Source organism: Cyrtonyx montezumae, unplaced genomic scaffold (assembly GCF_038088225.1).
Source record: "Cyrtonyx montezumae isolate F1298 unplaced genomic scaffold, pur_monq_1.0 scaffold_3, whole genome shotgun sequence".
In the NCBI taxonomy this organism is placed as follows: Eukaryota; Metazoa; Chordata; class Aves; order Galliformes; family Odontophoridae; genus Cyrtonyx; species Cyrtonyx montezumae.
Genome location: NW_027072034.1, coordinates 84,503,388 through 84,521,353, shown reverse-complemented (window position 1 = coordinate 84,521,353; position 17,966 = coordinate 84,503,388). Strand labels below are relative to the sequence as shown.

The window sequence follows — 17,966 nt, the reverse complement described above, 5'->3', positions numbered from 1 at the left end:
TTGTGGGGTTTTTGTAAACCCTTGTATTATTACAATTGTGGAACTAAGCAGGTCCTCTCACTTGTCACATAAATCCTTCTCTAGTCAACAGCAAATCCAGCAGAAAAACTTTGCAGCTCTTTTTCAGCTTTCTAGCCACGCATACTTCACGGGCAACTTCAGCATATCAACCTTCATCTCTCTCAAGAAGGGACATGTTGAATACATGGAATCTGAGATGTTCCCAAGTACACGCTTTCATTTTTTCCCCTGTCTTGGATGTCTCTGGTTTAAACAACCCTAAGATAAACACTTGCCTGACTTAGTTGTCCACTACTACAGCGTCTTTCCTGTTAGAGCATGGGTACATAGTGGCAGGAACAACAGCTGCTTTTATTATTATTACTATTACACTTGCAGTTAAACATTAAAAGAGCAGCTGTGCAGAGGTGAAATTTTCAAAGTGCAGCTAGGAGGAAGAAAAGAGTACTAGAGAAGCAATAAAAAGACCCCATAATAAATTAAGACTTTCCATCAGGGGACAGAGAGGATGGACACAACCCTGTTCACAGGCCAGTGGCTGTCTCCTGCAGCAGAGGTGGCAGTGCTCCTCCTCTTTCAGCACAGCCTTGTACAGCTCCACACTAGGAATTAAGGCCTAAACTACAGCTGCCAAGTACAGAAAAGCTTGACAGCTCTTAAGACACAAGGTAAGTATTTCTGCACAGCACCTAGGAGGACCATTTACACATGCCTAAGTTTCAACAACGTGACAAGGGCAGCATATAAATATACACTAATTGTCATTTTTTAAACTCAGAAAATGAGATGCACAGAAGGGAAGCGACCCTGCTTCTGAGCCCAGAGTTGCACATGGTTCACGAGTAGTCGTATACGAAGCAAACAATCTGACAGGATTTACTTTTCTCTCTCCCTAGTGCACCATATCTGCATCCCAGGAATAAGGAGGACCATGTGGATAAGGAATATCCTTTGAGCTCAGGCAAGCACAACATTTCAGAAAGTGACAGGCCCGTGAGGCACCAAAACAGGAGCAGTGGTCTTGTTTCCTTGTTCCCTCACCCATTGCTCAAGCACTGCTCCATCCAACTGTATTTTCAGACAGGCCTTGGCAGATACAGCATGTGAGCAGAGCAATGGACTGATGGGACACAAACCAGCCCTCCTGCCTTGTCCTTGGCTCAGAGTTGTCCCCTGCCTCGAAGGCCTGCCCTTACAAGAGAGAGCAGCAGAGGGGAACAGCAGAACCCACAGCATCAGCAAAACAACTCCCCATTTCAAAGCCAGGTCTGGCTTTGCTTCAGAGGGAAAGCAATTAAACTCACGCACTGCAGCCCTTATAAATGTAACAACACATTTTTATTCAATTAAATTTCCTGTAACTCAGGTTAATGTTCCATGTGGTATCTGCCTCAAGGTGTAAGAGGCTTCTGGATGAATTGCCATCAGCACAGGGACAGGAGGAGCCTGAAAGGATCAGAAAGAGCTGAGACCTTTCAAGTGGCAGGCAGCTGGCTAACACTGCCTGAGTCTCTAAGTGATAAAAGCTGGAGGCTAAAGACTGCAGTGGAAGGAAAGGACCACTACACTGAGTTTTAGTACGACTTGTCATCCTCCAGAAGGAACTACTACTGAGTGAGCAGCATGGCCTTAAGTACCTTCACAGCTCTTGCACAAGAAAGCCTGCCCATAAGAGTATAATTCTTGATTAAAGTCAGGATTTCTACCATTCAACTTCCATACTCTGAGCAATCACCACCAGTAAGATGCAGGAGCCCCAGGGGAGACCTGCCTCCAGCTCTGACCAGCTCAGATTTGCCTCATATCAATTCAGGGACATGGCTGTATACCTGCTGCTGGCTATCCTGATCAAGCCAGGCAACTTTCCTCCAGCCTTCTGCTGATTCAGCTCAGGAGTAGTGATTGCAGGGCTTCTCACTAAGACACCTTCAGGCAACCCTCACCAGAAAGCCTCTTGGGGCAGTCAACTGTTAAGTTATTCTTTCTCTCAAAGTAGCAGGAATGGGCTGCATGGTTCTCTTTAAACACGTCCAAAGCAGTGTTTGGACAGTTCTGCATTAAAGAAAACATCAGGCCTCAAGCTGGATGCTTCCTTTCTTGCATATGCTCTTGACCAACTCAATATCACTGCAGAGATTTCAGAGTCCAGCATACAGGGACACGGAGATTTAATGTCCTGAAGTTTCCACTTAAATGCAGGAATGTTTGTTGTATGCTGGCTCTGCTAACAAGCCTCAGTCGTTATTTGGTCTACTAACAGGCCTTGGTAGTAGCACCCATAATACTGGAAAACACTAACACAGTTCACACCATGAGCTTCTACACGAGGGCTCATGCTCAAAGCCTGCATATGCCTCTTGTATCCAGCGGTGAGACCCAGCAGTTAAGTAAAGCAAAGCTGGGTCTCTTGCATCAGTCCTGAAACAAAACTCCCTCTCCATAAATACCAGGTGCATTTTATTACATAGCAACACACAGAGGACAGGTCTTTAAATGGATCTATGTTTTTTGCAGAGTAAAGCAAAGCCTTATCAGAAACACATCCCTCTCCCTACCCCCAAAAGCTTTTCCCCTTGTTATTATTCTCTCTACCAACATCATTCATACTAAAAAAAAATTAAAATAATTTTAAACAAAAATTACAAAAAAAAAAAACCCTACAACAGAAACACAGGGATGTTCTCTGTTTTCCATGACAAGGGCAGAAGGTTAGGTTAATTTGTATGGCTCACTATCTTTTGGATAAAAATCAAAGCATTTTACCCAGTAATTAATGCCCAATCCAAACAAAGGGGGCAGAGTTTCCAAGGTACCACTTAACTACTTAATATATACACAAAATTTAAAAACAAAATACAATAAAATAAAACCGGAGGTGGGGGAGAGCTCCAATAGCTAAGCACACCCAAATGCCATGCTTTCTTCCTCCCACAGCAAGCAGCTGTGCCTCCAGCAGCGCTGCCGCGCAGCTCCATACATCCCAGCTTTACCTGTGCAGCCCCGTCTCACCTCCCAGGGGAGAGAGCACCCTGATCCTGCAGAAGCGCTCAAGTGTGAAAAATGGTATTTAAAAAGGCTTATTAAGCAACTCTGCCCTCCTGCCCCCCCCCCTTTTTTTTTTTTTTCTTTTTTGAGGTTGTACTCTTATCCTCCTAATTCCCACCTGGACTTTAAGCCTGCGCCCAGCCCGCGCCATCACGGCCCCCCTACCGTCTTGAGAAACGGGCTTGGGGAAGGCAGAGGGGCCGCCTCCCAGTTCCTACCTGCCCAGGCTCGCTGCTGTAGGCGAAGGCGTAGAGCCGCTCCGCGCTGATGTTCACGGCTCCCCGGTAGACACGGCCGAAGGCTCCAGGAGCGGGGCCGCCCCCCGGGGCCGCTGCCGTTACTGCCCAGAGCAAAGCGCAGAGCAGCGCCCCGGGGGCTGCGGCCGCCCCCCTGGCCATGGCCCCGCGTGTGCCGCCGCCCGGAGCTGCTCCCGGTCCGCCTCTCCCCGGCAGGGCGGGCGCCCGGGCACTTACTTTGCAGTGAGAATCACTAGCGCGGCCACACGCACCGGCGCGGGGGAGGCGGGGGGGCAGCGAGGCCCGGACACCCACCCACCCACCAGCCTTCCCCCGCCCGGGGTGCCGAGCAGTTTGCCCCGGGAAAGGACCCTCAGCCGGCCGGCCGCCGGGAGGAGAGAAGGGAGGAGAAGGGGAGGGAAGGGAGGCAGGCGGCTGGCCCCGGGAGGAGGGTCTCCACCGTGTGCCCGGCCCCAAATTCTGAGCCGGCCCTCGCCGTCGGTTGTCAGGGAGCTTTTCACCTCCGGGACGCGTGCTGAGAGTTTAGGGGCACAAAGGTACTATAAGGTACGAAGGGGTGTCAGCACTCCCTGCCCACCGTGTTCTAGCCCTGCGCTCTGCCAGCTTGCTGGAGTGCTGATGCGTGCTTGGAATGCGTTTTGCACAGAGCCATCCCAGACCTCTCTTTTCGGCTGCTCGGGACTCCAAAGGTGTGAAAGGCTGCAGCAAAACGTCATTCCGTTAGTTCAGGAGTGCTTCGTTGCATCCTGCGTTATTTAAGTAGTTCGTGAAACTGCTGCAAAAAATCACTGTGATGCTCAACCATTTCAGCCAGGTGAGAGTGATGCTGTTAGGCTGGGGGCTTCTCTCCCCCTGCTTTCCCATCTTACGTTCTTCCATTGAAAACATGTCTGAGAAACGCGTCAGACCCCAAGGTGGAGGGATGCACTTTTAAATCAAAGAGCATTACCAGAAAGCAATCTGAAAAGTTCTGCAGGCTAAAGGCAAGTTCACAGAAGCCATGATTTTCTAAAGCCAGCCTCCATTCTCCAGCTATGTTGACTTTGGCCATGGAGGCTGCCTGAGCTGTGGGGTTTATTTTCAAAACTGAGTGACTTCCTGAGGGTCGCTCTTCAGAGGAGGATGAGAAGTTGTAAAGCTCAGCAGAACGACTCATCTTACATCCAGGGTGATGGAGCACTGAGGCTGCACAGAGAGGTGGTGGAGTCTCCTCTGGAGACATTCAAGACTCGCCTGGATGCCTACCTGTGCAACCTGGGCTAGGGAGCTGCTTTGGCAGGGAGGCTGGACTCGATGATCTCTAGAGGTCCCTTTCAACCCCTACGATTCTGTGTTTCTGTGATTATGCTGTTATTTTGATCTTTGGGCATTCATGCAATCTCCAACAAGAACAAACAAGAACAATAGTTGTCAGTGATTTGTGTTAGTCTTGAAGTGAGCTGCCATTCAAGTCACCCAGCCTTCTGTCAGAGCCCTAATAAGTAGTGGCATCAAGGCAAACTCCTCACACATGAGAAATCTGCAGGAAGATGGGCACAGCCTGCAGTGTTGTGCTGTGCAGACCAGGAGACCTGTGCAAAGCCACAGAGAGAGGCCTCAGAGAGCAGAAGGAGTTAAAGCAAAGCAAAAGCACACCTCTGCCATGCCAGGATGCTCAGAGCAATGTGGCATGAGGCCAGTACACTGAATGCCAAGAGAGCACTGGCACCTACTAATAATTTTGGGGTCATTTCAGATCAGTAGATCAGTGGGGAATCAGGGTATTGTCTTCTAACTTGTACTGACTTTATAATAAATAAGTGGTCTCCATAGAGTCTATGCTTCCAGTGCAAAATTACCGACTTGAATGCCCTGAGTAGATGCATGTTTTGATATCCTACAGAGGGCTACATTTCTTCTTCTCTTTGAATTTGAGAATTGAAGATTTCTTTTCAAAATAGAATACTTTGCACTTGTCTTTGTTGAATTTCATCATACTATTTCAAGGCTCTAGCTGTGATGCAGCAATGTTGTATTTTTGTTCAAATCCTTGCCTCCAAAGTGCTTGCATATAACTTGATATTATTTACAGAAGTTAGTAGTGGTAGGATGAGAGGTAATGGCTTTAAGTTGCACCAGAGGAGGTTCCAGTTAAATATTAGGTACAAATTCTTCTCTGAAAGAGTGAGGTGTTGGAATGAGCTGCCCAGGGAGGGGTGGAGTCACCATCCCTGAAGGTGTAGAAGAAACATGTAGACGTAGCACTGAGTGGCATGGTTTACTGGACATGGTGGTGATAGGTCTTTTCCAGCCTTAATGACATTATAAGTTTAAAGTCAAGGTCAATTCTATCATCCAACTCACTAATTAAAATAATCAATCTTAGCAGACAGATCAGATCTATTAATTTGTTATACCTTTCTATTGTCCAGAAAATATCCACAGCTACATTTTGGGAATTGCTGTTCGATCACACACTCCCCTCATGTTAATTCCAATTGGAACCCTATTTGCTTTAAGAGAATGGTGTTCAATGCAATGCCAAAAGCCCTACTAAAGTCCAAATGTTTCATCTATTTCTTTCAGCACTTCCTAAGTCAGTTAACTCTGCAAAGAAATAGATTAGGTTACTCTGACATGATACGTTCTGGACAAATGCGCACTGCCTGTTTCTCATCACTTTATTGTTATTTGGTTGTTTGTCTGCTGATTACTGAACAGGTTGTTTCATATCTTTCCAGATAACATGGCAGCTGGCTGATTTATATCTCTTCCTTCAGTCCTGTTGATAAAGTAGCCTGTTTGCCCTTCTCTTGTCCACCTAGATCTCACTCTTGAATGACAGCATGTGTTTTGGAAGAAAAAATGTGCACACACACAGACCAGATGCTGATCCAGACAGGTCATGGGGCAGGATCAGTGGGAGTGTACTTGTATGTACCACAGCGCTCTGGCATCAGAGGACAGGGTAGCCTGGAGATGACAACTGGGCTCAATATATTGAGTCCAGTTTGCCTGACTAACTATGGCAACAAGGCAGGTCTTGGGTCAGAACAGGAGCTCCATCACAGTGCCACACGGCTGTAGCTGGAGGGCAGGCAGGGCCCAGCACTAGAGCCATGGTATAAGTACAGCACCCATGGGAAGGCAGAGGCCCGCCCTCTCTGAGGCCTCCCTGCAGCATTGCCTCCAAAGTCACTACAGCAAAGCCAGGTACCCCCAGACTATGCTATCTGTGCTTTGGCATCAAGCCTGGGATGTCAGACCTCCAGGAGGGGACATGCTCTTCCCTCTGGAGATGCTCCTGGGGGCACATAACTCCTCAGATGGCCCTTTTTCCCAACTTAGAAAAGCCCAGGGTTGTGAATGTCTTAGGGAGGAAGAGAAACTACACTGTAGCAGAGGCTCTGAAGGGTGTCATTGCTGTCTGTTTATTTTTGACATAGCACAAAAGTAGAAAGTCTCACTGCTTTTGGGGAGAAACAAAAACAAAAACAAAAAAACACTGTAAGGAAGTAACATTTCTCATGGTAACCAGTGCTGCCAAACATCCAGGATAGGGGAAAGCTCTCAATTCCAAAGGAATTTCTCCAAACAAGACCAATTTGGAAAGAGAAAGATTATAAATACATAACCAAACAAACTGGTTGGAAACTTAGAGGGTTTTAAATCTCTGCTTTCTGTATATGCAGTCTCTGTTTTCTAAGCTCAACTGTGGGCAAAGAGATGTTGTAGGTATTCAGCTGGCGTCTGCAGAGATAATGGATCATTTTCAGACACTGCTGTAAATGCAATGTGAAGGAAAACAAGGAAGGGTAGACAGGCATCTAGGACACCTGAAAGAATATCAGAGAATATCCCAAGTTGGAAGGGATGTACAAGGAAATCCAAGTCCAGAGTGCACTAGGAGTGCAGAGACCTGCTCCCCATTCTCATAAAGGTAGCTGAATGAGGAGTGCCTCTGCCAACTTATACGAGGTATTTAGCAGTTACACTTATATGTAATTAACAATAGCAGAGAGATTTATGAGCTTTCAGAGTGGATGTTACATCGATCTAATTGTGCTGTGATTGCCTTCCTCTTTTTTCAATAGACCTTGTTCTTCCAGACATTCTTAAGCCACACTAGGACAGAATTCTAGATGTGTCTTTAATTCACGTTTTTGTGTTACAGATTTTCAAATAAACAAAGAGTAACTAATCCAGTGCATTGCTTTACACATATGCCTAGGATTAGAGGGCTGAAGTCTGATGTTCAGCTTCAGGTTGCATATGGAAATTAAATTTCAAGTGCAACCTCCTGCATAAAAAACACCTCAGGCACATTTGCAGCACTTCAGCAAAGGCAGTTGCTGCTAGTACTTTGCTGTCACTCTTCTTCTCCCTTCATAATTTCCCTCTTCTTTTTCTCCTTCCTCAGCACATTCAACATTGCCATCTGCGTCTTCACAGCAGGATTGGTGAAGCTGGAATTAGATTGATGAGGACTCAGCACCGTTAAAACTTGGTGAAATTGAATGTATCCCTCTAATTAAGGAAGGATTTTCAACTGGAAAGCTGATAAACCCTACATCTTCACATTTCACATCTGACAGGCACAAAATTAAGCTCACACTGTAACACAGAATGTTCGTTCCAACACTTGAAAATAATTTACGTCTCCACCTATGTGACTCAGGGAAGTGGAGGATCACAGAATGTCTTTGGTTGGAAGAGACCTTAAAGATCATCTTGTTCCAACCCCATGCCATGGCATATTTGTGGGGCAAGTCTATAGAAAACACGCTGCACTGAGGTAAAGTAAATAAATGAGTGTTAACAGATGGTTACTTTGTGGGAGTTGGACATTCCTTGGGTAGGGAGGTGCACACTCCCGCGGTGGCACTGCTGGTTAAGATGTTTGTTAAAACATAACCAGAGCCCACTCCTTAGCATGACGCTGCCTTAATTTAAAAGCTCGCGTGCCATTCTGCACTTGACTACCCCTCAGTAGGATGTGAAACACATCTGAAAACTTCCAAGCCTCTCCGACAGGGGCATACTGCGAGTTGGCCTGGGGTGGTATTTACACTGAAGAAAGATAACAACGGCATAAACGAGCAGGATTAGGGCGAAAAGAGGGAAGAGGCGATCGAGCAACTCCCCCTCATAGAAACCCCGGCCCTGAGGCGAGGCGGAGCCACTCGCCGCTATGTTCCACCCCTCGGAGCGCGGCGAGCGGCTCCGTCCCTGTGGCAACGGCGGGAAGGTGCGCGCGCGGCCCGCTCGAGCCGCCGCAGGAGCGGCCATGTCGTTGCTGAGCGGGTCCCGGCCGCGGCTACGCGGCGCTGCCAGGAAGGGCCCGAGGAAGGCGACGGCAGCCAAGCGGGATTGGGACGTAAGTGCTGTCCCCCTGCCGGGGCGACCGGGGGAGGGGACCCGAGTGGGACTTGGGGCGGGCGGATGGCGGCTTGTGCGCGCCCAGCCGGTTGTGAGCGGCTCGGGAAGGCCTGAGGGCTTTGGGCGGGAGCGTTTCGGACTCCGTTCCTTGTCGTTCCACTTTTCCTGCGGATCCCTGAGGCTTCAGTTGTGCGGGGCTGTTTTCACGTCCGAACTTTTTCACCGGCCTGCAGTGAGCAGGGTGAGTTGGGAGTTCCTGAAGGTTTAGTTGTACAAGTGTGTACCGTTGTGTAGTTTTATGCTACGTTATAGTTTAGAAGGGGGCATTTGAATTTATTTATTGATTGATTTAACGCAGAACCTTAAAACAAAAATCCCTTTCCTCTGCTTTTCTTGCTTTTGATGTGTTTTCTTGTTCCTTTCTGCAGAGTACTGTCCATGATTTGACAGTTCACCGTGCAACTCCTGAGGACATCGTAAGTGTAACGTCTGACCTGGTGCTGCAGATGGTTGTCATGAGATCCTCCAGAGACATTAGGAAGCACTTGGCATATTTAGCGTGTTTAATTCGTATTTAAGCAATATACACGTATCACTGTCAGAAGAAAAGTGAGAATGTCACTGATGATTGGCACTGATATAGATTGGTTTGTTTAGCAATAGGGATTAGAACGTTACTTTGAGAATCAGTATGTTAGTTTAGCAAAAGGAATCCATAAGTGATAGATGTGAAACTTTCAGTTTCAGCTTTAGTGGTTGATAAGTCTTGTTTTCCTCAATAATTTTGCATTCGAGACAATAGAATATTTTTATCTTCTACCTCAGTGATTTTGCCTCACAAGAATTATTGGAGTCACAGTAGAATACTTTTATCTTTTTGCTTCAAAACATGCAAGGAGATTTTCCTTGGGTTTCTCTTACAGTGTTTTTAAAAAGTGACTCAATATGGCTTAATAAGCAATGGAAATTGTCCAAACTGTGGAAAAGTGGATGAAAGTCAGTCAAAGGTTTCGGTGATGAAGTTGATGGTGAAAAAAGGAGTGAGTAGGTAGGCAGTCAACCACCCTGAACACCACTGAGCATGCCCAAAGGGACATTAGCACATATCTATGAGTCCTTGAGAAAGATTGAATGTGTATGCCACTGTACTGCATATGTATATGTTAACTGTATAAGTGTAGAACCTGAACTGTGCAAAGGTGTACTTGCTTATCAGGTTGCCTGGTGCACATTGTGAGGAATAAATGAATGATGCTTTCTAACACCACATTGGAGTTAGAGTGCTTTCTTCCCAGATTTCATGATGACAGCACTAGCATTAAATCAGGAAAATGCAACATGTCTTTCTACATGGGAATGTTTGTTGGTTTTTCCCCTCTTGCTTGAGTCAGTGATGGAGGGTAGATGGAAACAGATTTCCTCCATTTACCTTTGGAACTGCTTTAAACATTGTTAGTATTGGTGGTGTTTGATACTTGAGGATGTTTGTGAGGCTTCTGTTTGTACTACCATGAAATGAGAACCAGTGTGTGAATGGTAAAATCAACATAAATAGCTTGTCATTATTGTCTTTTTTTTTTCTTTTACATTGTATCTTCATTTTAAACTAGTTTCTTTCCTGTTTATGTAGCTGCGTCGCCATGAAATACATAAATCAAGAAACAAAACTCTGGCACATCTGGAACTGCAAGAGAAGGCACTGAGAAGAAAATGTAAGAAGCAAAAACAGCTGGCCCCTGATCCTTTGGAGAAAAGGAAATTGGCTCTGATGCATGAGGTGAGAGCTAACTCTGTGTATTCAACCTGTTGCAGATGACTTGCAGCAGTAGTAGAAAAGTACTTTTGAACATGAGTGAAAATTTGTTCCTCCTGAAGTTGTACTTCATATGTGCATACCCTCTCCCTTCTCTCTACATGCAATGATTGGAATAGGCTATATAACGACTTATCTATACAATTTGAGTATTTCATCCTTGATGACTTTGCCCTCTGCAATGCTCAAATGCCTCTTTGCATTTGAGCAAGAACTGTTTGCAGAGCTAAACTATGTATTGTAAAAGGATGCATGTTCTTTGTATCTTCAGTACTAGTTTGTCTTCTTTTTTTCCCTGCCTAGTATTTATTTGTGTTTGATGGACACATTAATGTTTGTAGTTTTGAGAAGGACATCATTATCTCCTGTTGCTTACTGATGCAGGAGAAATGCAGGGGGCTGAAAGGTGCAAGGCAAGAAGTTGGTAAGGAAGAGCTTGTCTGGAAGGAAAGATGATGAAACAGTTTGCTGGTGAACAGGCCTGACAACTGGAAATTTAAATGTATTTTTACTAGGCAATCTGAAGTATTCTAACTGAAAATACTGATTAAATTGCTTTTGGATTTTCTACAATAGCAGTGAAACTATGTATAGCTTACAGAGATAGTGGCTTTCAGTGTCTGACGATAGATTTTTGTTAGATACCATCATTTTATTTCACACAGCAAGAGACTATTTGCCATATGTCATGGAAAGCTGATCTCAAAACATTGTAGCTTTGAAACCTCATCAGCACTTGGACAAACCCACAGTCTGTCTTGTTCATTATCAACAATGTTCTCCTAGCAGATAAAATGATGTACTAATTCAGCAGTCCTGCATATGTGCAGTGGGTTAACTGTCAAGGACTTCTGTTTCTTATCTTGTTTTTGTAAATTTTCAGAAATCTTGCTGTGAACTCTGAGAACACTGAAGCATAGACAAATGAAAGTACTAGGATTTAAAAATCTGATATCTTTTTGTCTGCAAAAGAAAAACGGAGCAAAATTTATGTTAAGGATATAGATAACCAAGAATCAAACTTTGATTTCAGTGTTTGTTATTTTCACACTTTTATACCAAGTCTGTTTTAGGGGAATATTAAAAAAGAAAAAACAAACCCATGGGCTTTTATACAGAATACCCTGGTACAGGCTAGAGTCAAGAAAAAATCCTTCCAGAAATATATATTCCAAACGTAGGAAGAACCGCAAGCTTTTAAGTGTGTTTGGACTACTTAACATATGACTTGGTTGTTTCACACGTGTGGAATAGTATTCTGTATTTCTTGCCATTTGTAATGAAATTTTACAAATTTTAATTTCTTCTGAGCAGATTTCTTCCTCATATTTAAGAGTTTACTTTTAATCAGCGTTTCCTGTGTCTACTTTTGAATCAGAGAAAAGACAGTTCTATATAGGAAGACATAAAGAAGATGATGCCAGGCAAGATGGAACGCATGCTGCTGCTGCTGCTTGATGCACTGGTGTCTTTTTCTTTGAATGTGAATTATAAGCATATGGAGAAGAATTGCTATTTTCCATTATCCCTAACTTCAGTTCTGTTAGTAGCTGGTACTGTTGTTTAGAGTAATTGAACAAGTACTTCAGTCTGCATTTCCCAGTACAGCACAGCCACTGTGGATTATCTCCTTGCCTCTGTTATCTCAGTGATCTTTGTTTACTGTTGCAAGATCTCAACATCCTAAGCTCCTCGAACCTTACTCAACATAAGGCAAAATCTAGGAAGATGCTGCCAGTAGTGTGCTTTTTCTTGTAGCTATATGTTGAAGAGAGAGAGTAAAAATTATAAAATGGATGAGCTAAACTTTAAACTTCTTGAGGGAGGGACTGGGTAAAAAAAATCTGTAAGAAAACATGGAACTTCATTCCAGTAGTCATGAGTTGTGGATGGTCCTACAACCTGTTTCTAAAATCACGTCCATGCATTACACTGAGGGATAGGTACTGAATAAATTATTGCAGCTGAAAGGATTAGGATTAGTCCTGTTTAATTATTTTTAGTAACAGTTGGAAATGGAAGGAAATATGAATTGTAGTGAAATTCATGATACTAAAATGGGAGAAGGTGCAGCACTCAGTGAGTATGTTGAGGGAGTGTAGATGACCTAAATCTGCTGATCACAAATGTGAGCTAATTTAACTTAGGAACAATAGACTAAATAAACATTCTTAAAATGTTGAGCAGGAGAGCAAAGCTTAAGAACCTGATAATGCTGATGTAGTAGGGAGCATGAAAAGAGGTTAATAGGGATCAGTTTTGTTGAAGTGAATGTGTCACCTTAGTTTTTGTTGCTTTGGGCAAAGGAATCTTGTTTTGGAATAGGTAAGCGTTCTTACTTTTTTCCTCTGCAGCCCCAACATAACGTTATCTAAAAACATGCCTAATTTTAGCATTAGATGGCTAAATACAAAATTAGTATCAAGAGTAAAAAGTGAATGGTGATTTGGGGATTTAAATATATGATGATTACAATAGATGAATATTCACTGATTTGCTAAATCGTAGTATATCAGTTTTCTTCATAATCAATGTAATTCGGTCTCATAAGACAAGACAGACATGTAAATGAGCCCTGCAGATGCCAAGGTCAGTGCAGAAGAAGGGCAGGAAGTTCTCCACGTGTGGAGCAGAAGTTCCCTGCAGCCTGAAGAGAGGTCCATAGTGGAGCAAGCTGTTTCCTCCGCAGCCCGTGGAGCACTACATGAAGCAGATCTCCATGTGTAGCCCATGGAGGAGCCCATGGTACAGCAGGTGGATGTGGCCTGAATGAGGTGGCAGCCCATGGCAAGCCCCTGCAGCCAGAGCTGCAGCCCATGAAGAGGAGCCTGCAGTGGAGCAGGAGGTCTGGGAGACATGTATGGAGCAGCTTCTGAAGGGCTGGACCTGTGATATGGAGGCATGTTGGAGCAGTTGCAGCCTGTGGGAGGTCCACACAGGATCAGTTGGGCAAGGATAGTGTCCTCTGGAAGAGGCCTCGAGTGGAATAGGACAGTGATGGAGTGTGAAGGTGAAAGGGCAGTAGATAAGACCAGACTTGTGGACTGACCGCAGCCCATTCTCCCCTTCAGCTGCTCAGGAAGAAGAAACTGAAGAAGGTGGATGAGATGAAAGTGTTTTACTTTGCTTTTAGTTCTCACTGCTCTCTGCTATAATCAATTGGCAATAAATTACATTACTATTCCCTAGGCTGAGTCTATTTTGCCCATGGCATAACCAGTGAGCAATCTCCCTGTCCTTAACTCACAAGTAATATTCCAAACCATTTTTTCTCTTGTCCTGTTGAGCGATGGCATGAGAGTGGTGTGGTGGGAGCTGTCTGCCCGTCAACGCTGCACACATAGGTTCATAGGTTCAACGCTGCGCACATAGGTTCGCATCTCAAATAGTAGGAGAGATACCTTGAATACAGAAACTATATCTTGTAAGAAATGTGTGGACATGGACTAAGTGTTTTGTATTGCCAGATGGCAGCCATCTGTACAGATGTCTGCTGAAGTTTGTATGAAGGTATGAGGCTTAATTAGAGGCAGGATTTCCAGTAATCAAGACTGAAACAAGTTTGTCTGAATTAATTTGGATCTAATCAAGTAGTTCAGTTCTTGGTTCTGTCAGATGAGACAGTGTTGATGCTTTCTGAAGGGATAACAATTTAACTTTCCAGAAAAATGAGGTGAATTCTAGTAATTCAGAGCAAACTATGATCTTCTGATCTATCTTAATTACAGCCTAGCTGTGTAGTACCCACTTCCTTAACAGTACCACTTTAACTATTATTTTGCTAGCTAGAAGTATGGTACTCAAAAAGCAAAAAACAAAAACAAATTGATCTGCACAGTATGAAATACTTCTTTATATGCTATACTTTCAGATTCTCTCTGATCAGTATGATTTGCAAGATGTCTTGAAACGGTCTGATCAGGTTATGGCTGTGGTAAAAGACTTGTTTGGGAACACCCCTCGCACGCGAACAGGTAGATACCTCATTTGTATGTGACAGTGCCTTCAAGACTGGCTTCTTTGCTTCTCATAAATAATCTTGCTTTACAGAGTATTCTTTGTAGCTGTTTTGTCTGATCATCTGATGTTAGACAATAGAAAGATGAAGGTAACACCTAGCATGGCAAGAGAGAGTGAGCTGTGGCTGGTTGTTCCACTGTACCTGTCCATAGTGGAATTCCTGATCACTTAACTATGAAATACCTGATGCTTACCTTTTCTGCAGCCAAGTTACCAACCTATACAGACCACCAGCTTGTGCCACTGTAGTAGTTCTGATTCTCATTGCTACGTGGTTTGTCTTGTTGCTCTTAGATATTGTTGAAAATTTATTAGCTGCTTGTGAAAAAGTCTTTTCGATTTCTTATCCTGGTTTATGAGTCTTTATGCTGCTGAAAGGGATTGGACATTATTAGCATGTGAAATCTTAAGTTTATCTTTTGTCTTCAGGCTCCCATTCTCCTTTGCACTTAGTGACTGTTTCAGACGGCATGCTTTTTCTGCACAAGTTTATTTACACAGATGAGAAGGACAGGAGTCTGATATGTGGTTGAATGTATTGAGTTAATTCTATGGTCTTTGTCAGTTACTCATAACAATACACAACGTTGTGACCACTTCTGTGCAAAATGCAGGAACTTGCATTTTGGTACTAAGCCCTGTGGTGTACTCGCTCTACCCTCTCTGATCTTCCCGGTTTTGTCTGATCCCTGTAGGTTTCCCTAATGTAACAATGGCTCCTAACTGTGACTTAGAATCATCTCAGGAACCCATTGTACAAAAATGGGAACCTCCCACTCAGCTTCCCATCCATAGTGACTCTGTCGTGGATTCCCAGGTAATTAATTTATATGCATGTTCCATGTTTCTTTTTGCACAAAATAAGAATATTCAAAGGTAGTGTTTCCAAGCAGACCTAAGCCTTTCTTTTGTGTATTGTATACCATGTTGATAACATCTAAAGAGAACTGCATTAAATTGACAGGGATTTGTTTTGAGAGTCTGGAAATCATGATTTTTTTGATTTCTTAACCTTTGAGTAGAAAAAACTTCTTAAGGCTCACAATAGCATGCTCTCCCTTTTAAATACTGAATTATCAGTAAAATAATGAAGTAATTACAGGCTTAAAAAAAAAAACAAAGCACCCAACTCTTGTGTCATTTAGACCTAATTGCTCTCCATTCACAAATAGCCTATGATTTTCTTTCAATACCTTACATTATTGTACAATTATTTAGATTGTGTAAAAAGCTTAATATTTGTTTAAATTTGTTTAAGATTTTATTTAGTGTACATCGAATGTACTGCTTTGTTCTCATAGCATGACTTATAGCAAGAGTGCACACTTTGTTTGGGAAGTGTAATACGACACTACTGAAAAGTAGCTTAATCTGATGAAGAACAAAAGAGCTATTGGAACTAAAAGTGCTAGTGTCATATTTTCATGTTTCCCTATTCTTGTATTTTACTATTAGCAAAAATGTCTGCAGTCAGAGTTGCAGTAGTGCTCATGCAGTCCATGCATTTCAGTGTGTGGAGTTTTTGTTTTACTTTGTTTTTATAATGAAGAATTAAATGTGTCATCACTGAGTTGTATCACTGGATGCATACAGTGGGATAGGGATAGATTTTTTAGGAAAAAATAGTACTGATAGATATCTGCTGAGTGTCTCTGAGATTTTTCTTTTCCTTGTATTCCTATGGAAATCCCAGTTAAATGCTGTCTGGTGAGGCAGACCCAGAAGGGCAGAAAGTTGGTAGTTTGAGGAATGCTAATTCCAAGATTGATTTGCTGTGGGACTGTATTTGTTCTGGTTGTGTTTTACACACACAATATAGACATAGTTATGCAAATCTCATGATGAGGTTGTTTAGTTTGTAATGTCAAATGACTGACATTTTAGAAATTATATATATATATATAATAACTTTATTTATTATTTATATATGTATTGTCATCTTCCTCCTACTGTTCAGCAAGGACTTGCTGGACAAACTGAGGGATAAGAAGGGAAAATACAGGCAGTAGAAGCAGGGATGGATGACCTGGGACGAATATAGGTTTGATGTCCAGATGTACAGAGATTAGGTCAGGAAAGCCAAGGTGCAGATGTAATTAAACTTGATGAGAAATGTGCAAAATAACAGGAAGGGTTTCCTTAGATACACTGATCAGAAGAGACAGGCAAAGGAGACTGTATCCCCTGTGGTAAACGAGAAGGAAGAACTGGCTTAAACTGATTAGGAAGAGGCTGAGGTACACAAGTTCTTTGCTTCAGTCTTCACTGCCAGTCTGGCTTTCTGTGCCTGTCATGTTCCTGAACCTCTAGGGGGCATCAGGAGAGTGAAGACCCTCCTGCATAAAGAATGGAGCAAGTCCCAAGCATCTCTGGAGATTGAATGCATAACTGTGGCAGTGGTAAGGGAAGAGGCTCTGTCTGGGCTTCAGTAAGACCTTTGATGTGATCCCCCGTAACATCCTTTTTTCCATATTGGAAAGGTATGGTTTTGATGGCTGGGCTGGTTGGTAGACAAATAAATGGTTGCAAGATCATACCCAGAAAGTGGTGATCAATGGCACAATGTCTTGATGGAGGTCAGTGACAAGTGGCATCTCTCAGTATTGGGACCAGTGTTCTTTAACATCTTCAGTGACATCAGCAGTGGGATCAAGTGCACCTTCAGCAAGTTTGCAAACGATGCTAAGTTGTGTGGTGCAGTCAGTGTGCCTGAGATGCAGGATGCCATTCAGTGAGACCTAGACAGGCTCGAACAGTGGGCCCAGGTGGTTTAGAAAAGACAAGTGCACGATCTTGCACCTGACTTGCATAGCATTCTCTGTCAGTACAGGCTAAGAGACGTAAGGATGAAATGCAGTCTTGCTGAAAATGACTTGGGGGTACTGGTGGATGGTAAGTTGAACATGAGCCAGCAAAGTGCCCTCGCAGCCCAGAAAGAGAACCAATGTATTTGGCTGTGATCTACAGTGGGACTATAAGAAGGGTACAGACTGTTCAGCAGGGTCTATGTTGTTTGGACAAGGGGAAATGGTTTCAAACTAAAAGGGGGGAGATTTAGTTGGGCGTAAGGAAGAATTTTTGCACAGTTAAGGGTGGTAATACACTGAAACAGATTGCCCATAGCTGTGATGAAAGCCTTATCCTTGAAGACCTTTCACGGTCTGACTGGACCAGGGGTCTAATCAACCTGATCTAGCTGAAGATACCCCTATTCATTGTGGGGTAGTTGGACTGGATGACTTCTAAGGTGGCTTCCAACTCTAAAGATTCTGTGATTCTACATCTATTGGTCTGGGTGGCATGCATCCCACATTTCTAAAGTAACCTGATTTGGTTGCCAAGCCTCTCACTGTCATATTTGACAAGTCATGGCTGTAAAGCAGAGTCCCTAATGTCTGGAAAATGGGAAACACCACTCGCATTTTTAAGAAAGGAAGACCTGGGGAACTACA

At 43.6% G+C, this 17,966-nt stretch overlaps 2 protein-coding genes across 3 annotated transcripts in view; one reads left to right on the top strand and one right to left on the bottom strand.

The window, feature by feature from the left end:
- SIDT1 (SID1 transmembrane family member 1) overlaps positions 1 to 3,367 on the bottom strand; it is a 41,307-nt gene extending 37,940 nt beyond the window's left edge. Inside the window, exon 1 of one of the 2 annotated variants that reach the window (XM_065742133.1) lies at positions 3,285 to 3,367. The gene's annotated coding sequence lies outside the window, so the exon portion shown is untranslated. The remainder of the gene's footprint in view (positions 1 to 3,284) is intronic. The other variant, XM_065742132.1, reaches the window with a different exon arrangement.
- Positions 3,368 to 8,557: 5,190 nt separating this feature from the next.
- Positions 8,558 to 17,966, top strand: part of SPICE1 (spindle and centriole associated protein 1) — a 62,511-nt gene continuing 53,102 nt past the window's right edge. The window contains exons 1-5 of the mRNA XM_065742131.1: positions 8,558 to 8,679; positions 9,110 to 9,157; positions 10,312 to 10,458; positions 14,366 to 14,468; positions 15,210 to 15,331. Of these exons, the coding sequence (XP_065598203.1) occupies positions 8,590 to 8,679; positions 9,110 to 9,157; positions 10,312 to 10,458; positions 14,366 to 14,468; positions 15,210 to 15,331 (510 nt within the window). The 5' untranslated portion in view covers positions 8,558 to 8,589. The remainder of the gene's footprint in view (positions 8,680 to 9,109; positions 9,158 to 10,311; positions 10,459 to 14,365; positions 14,469 to 15,209; positions 15,332 to 17,966) is intronic.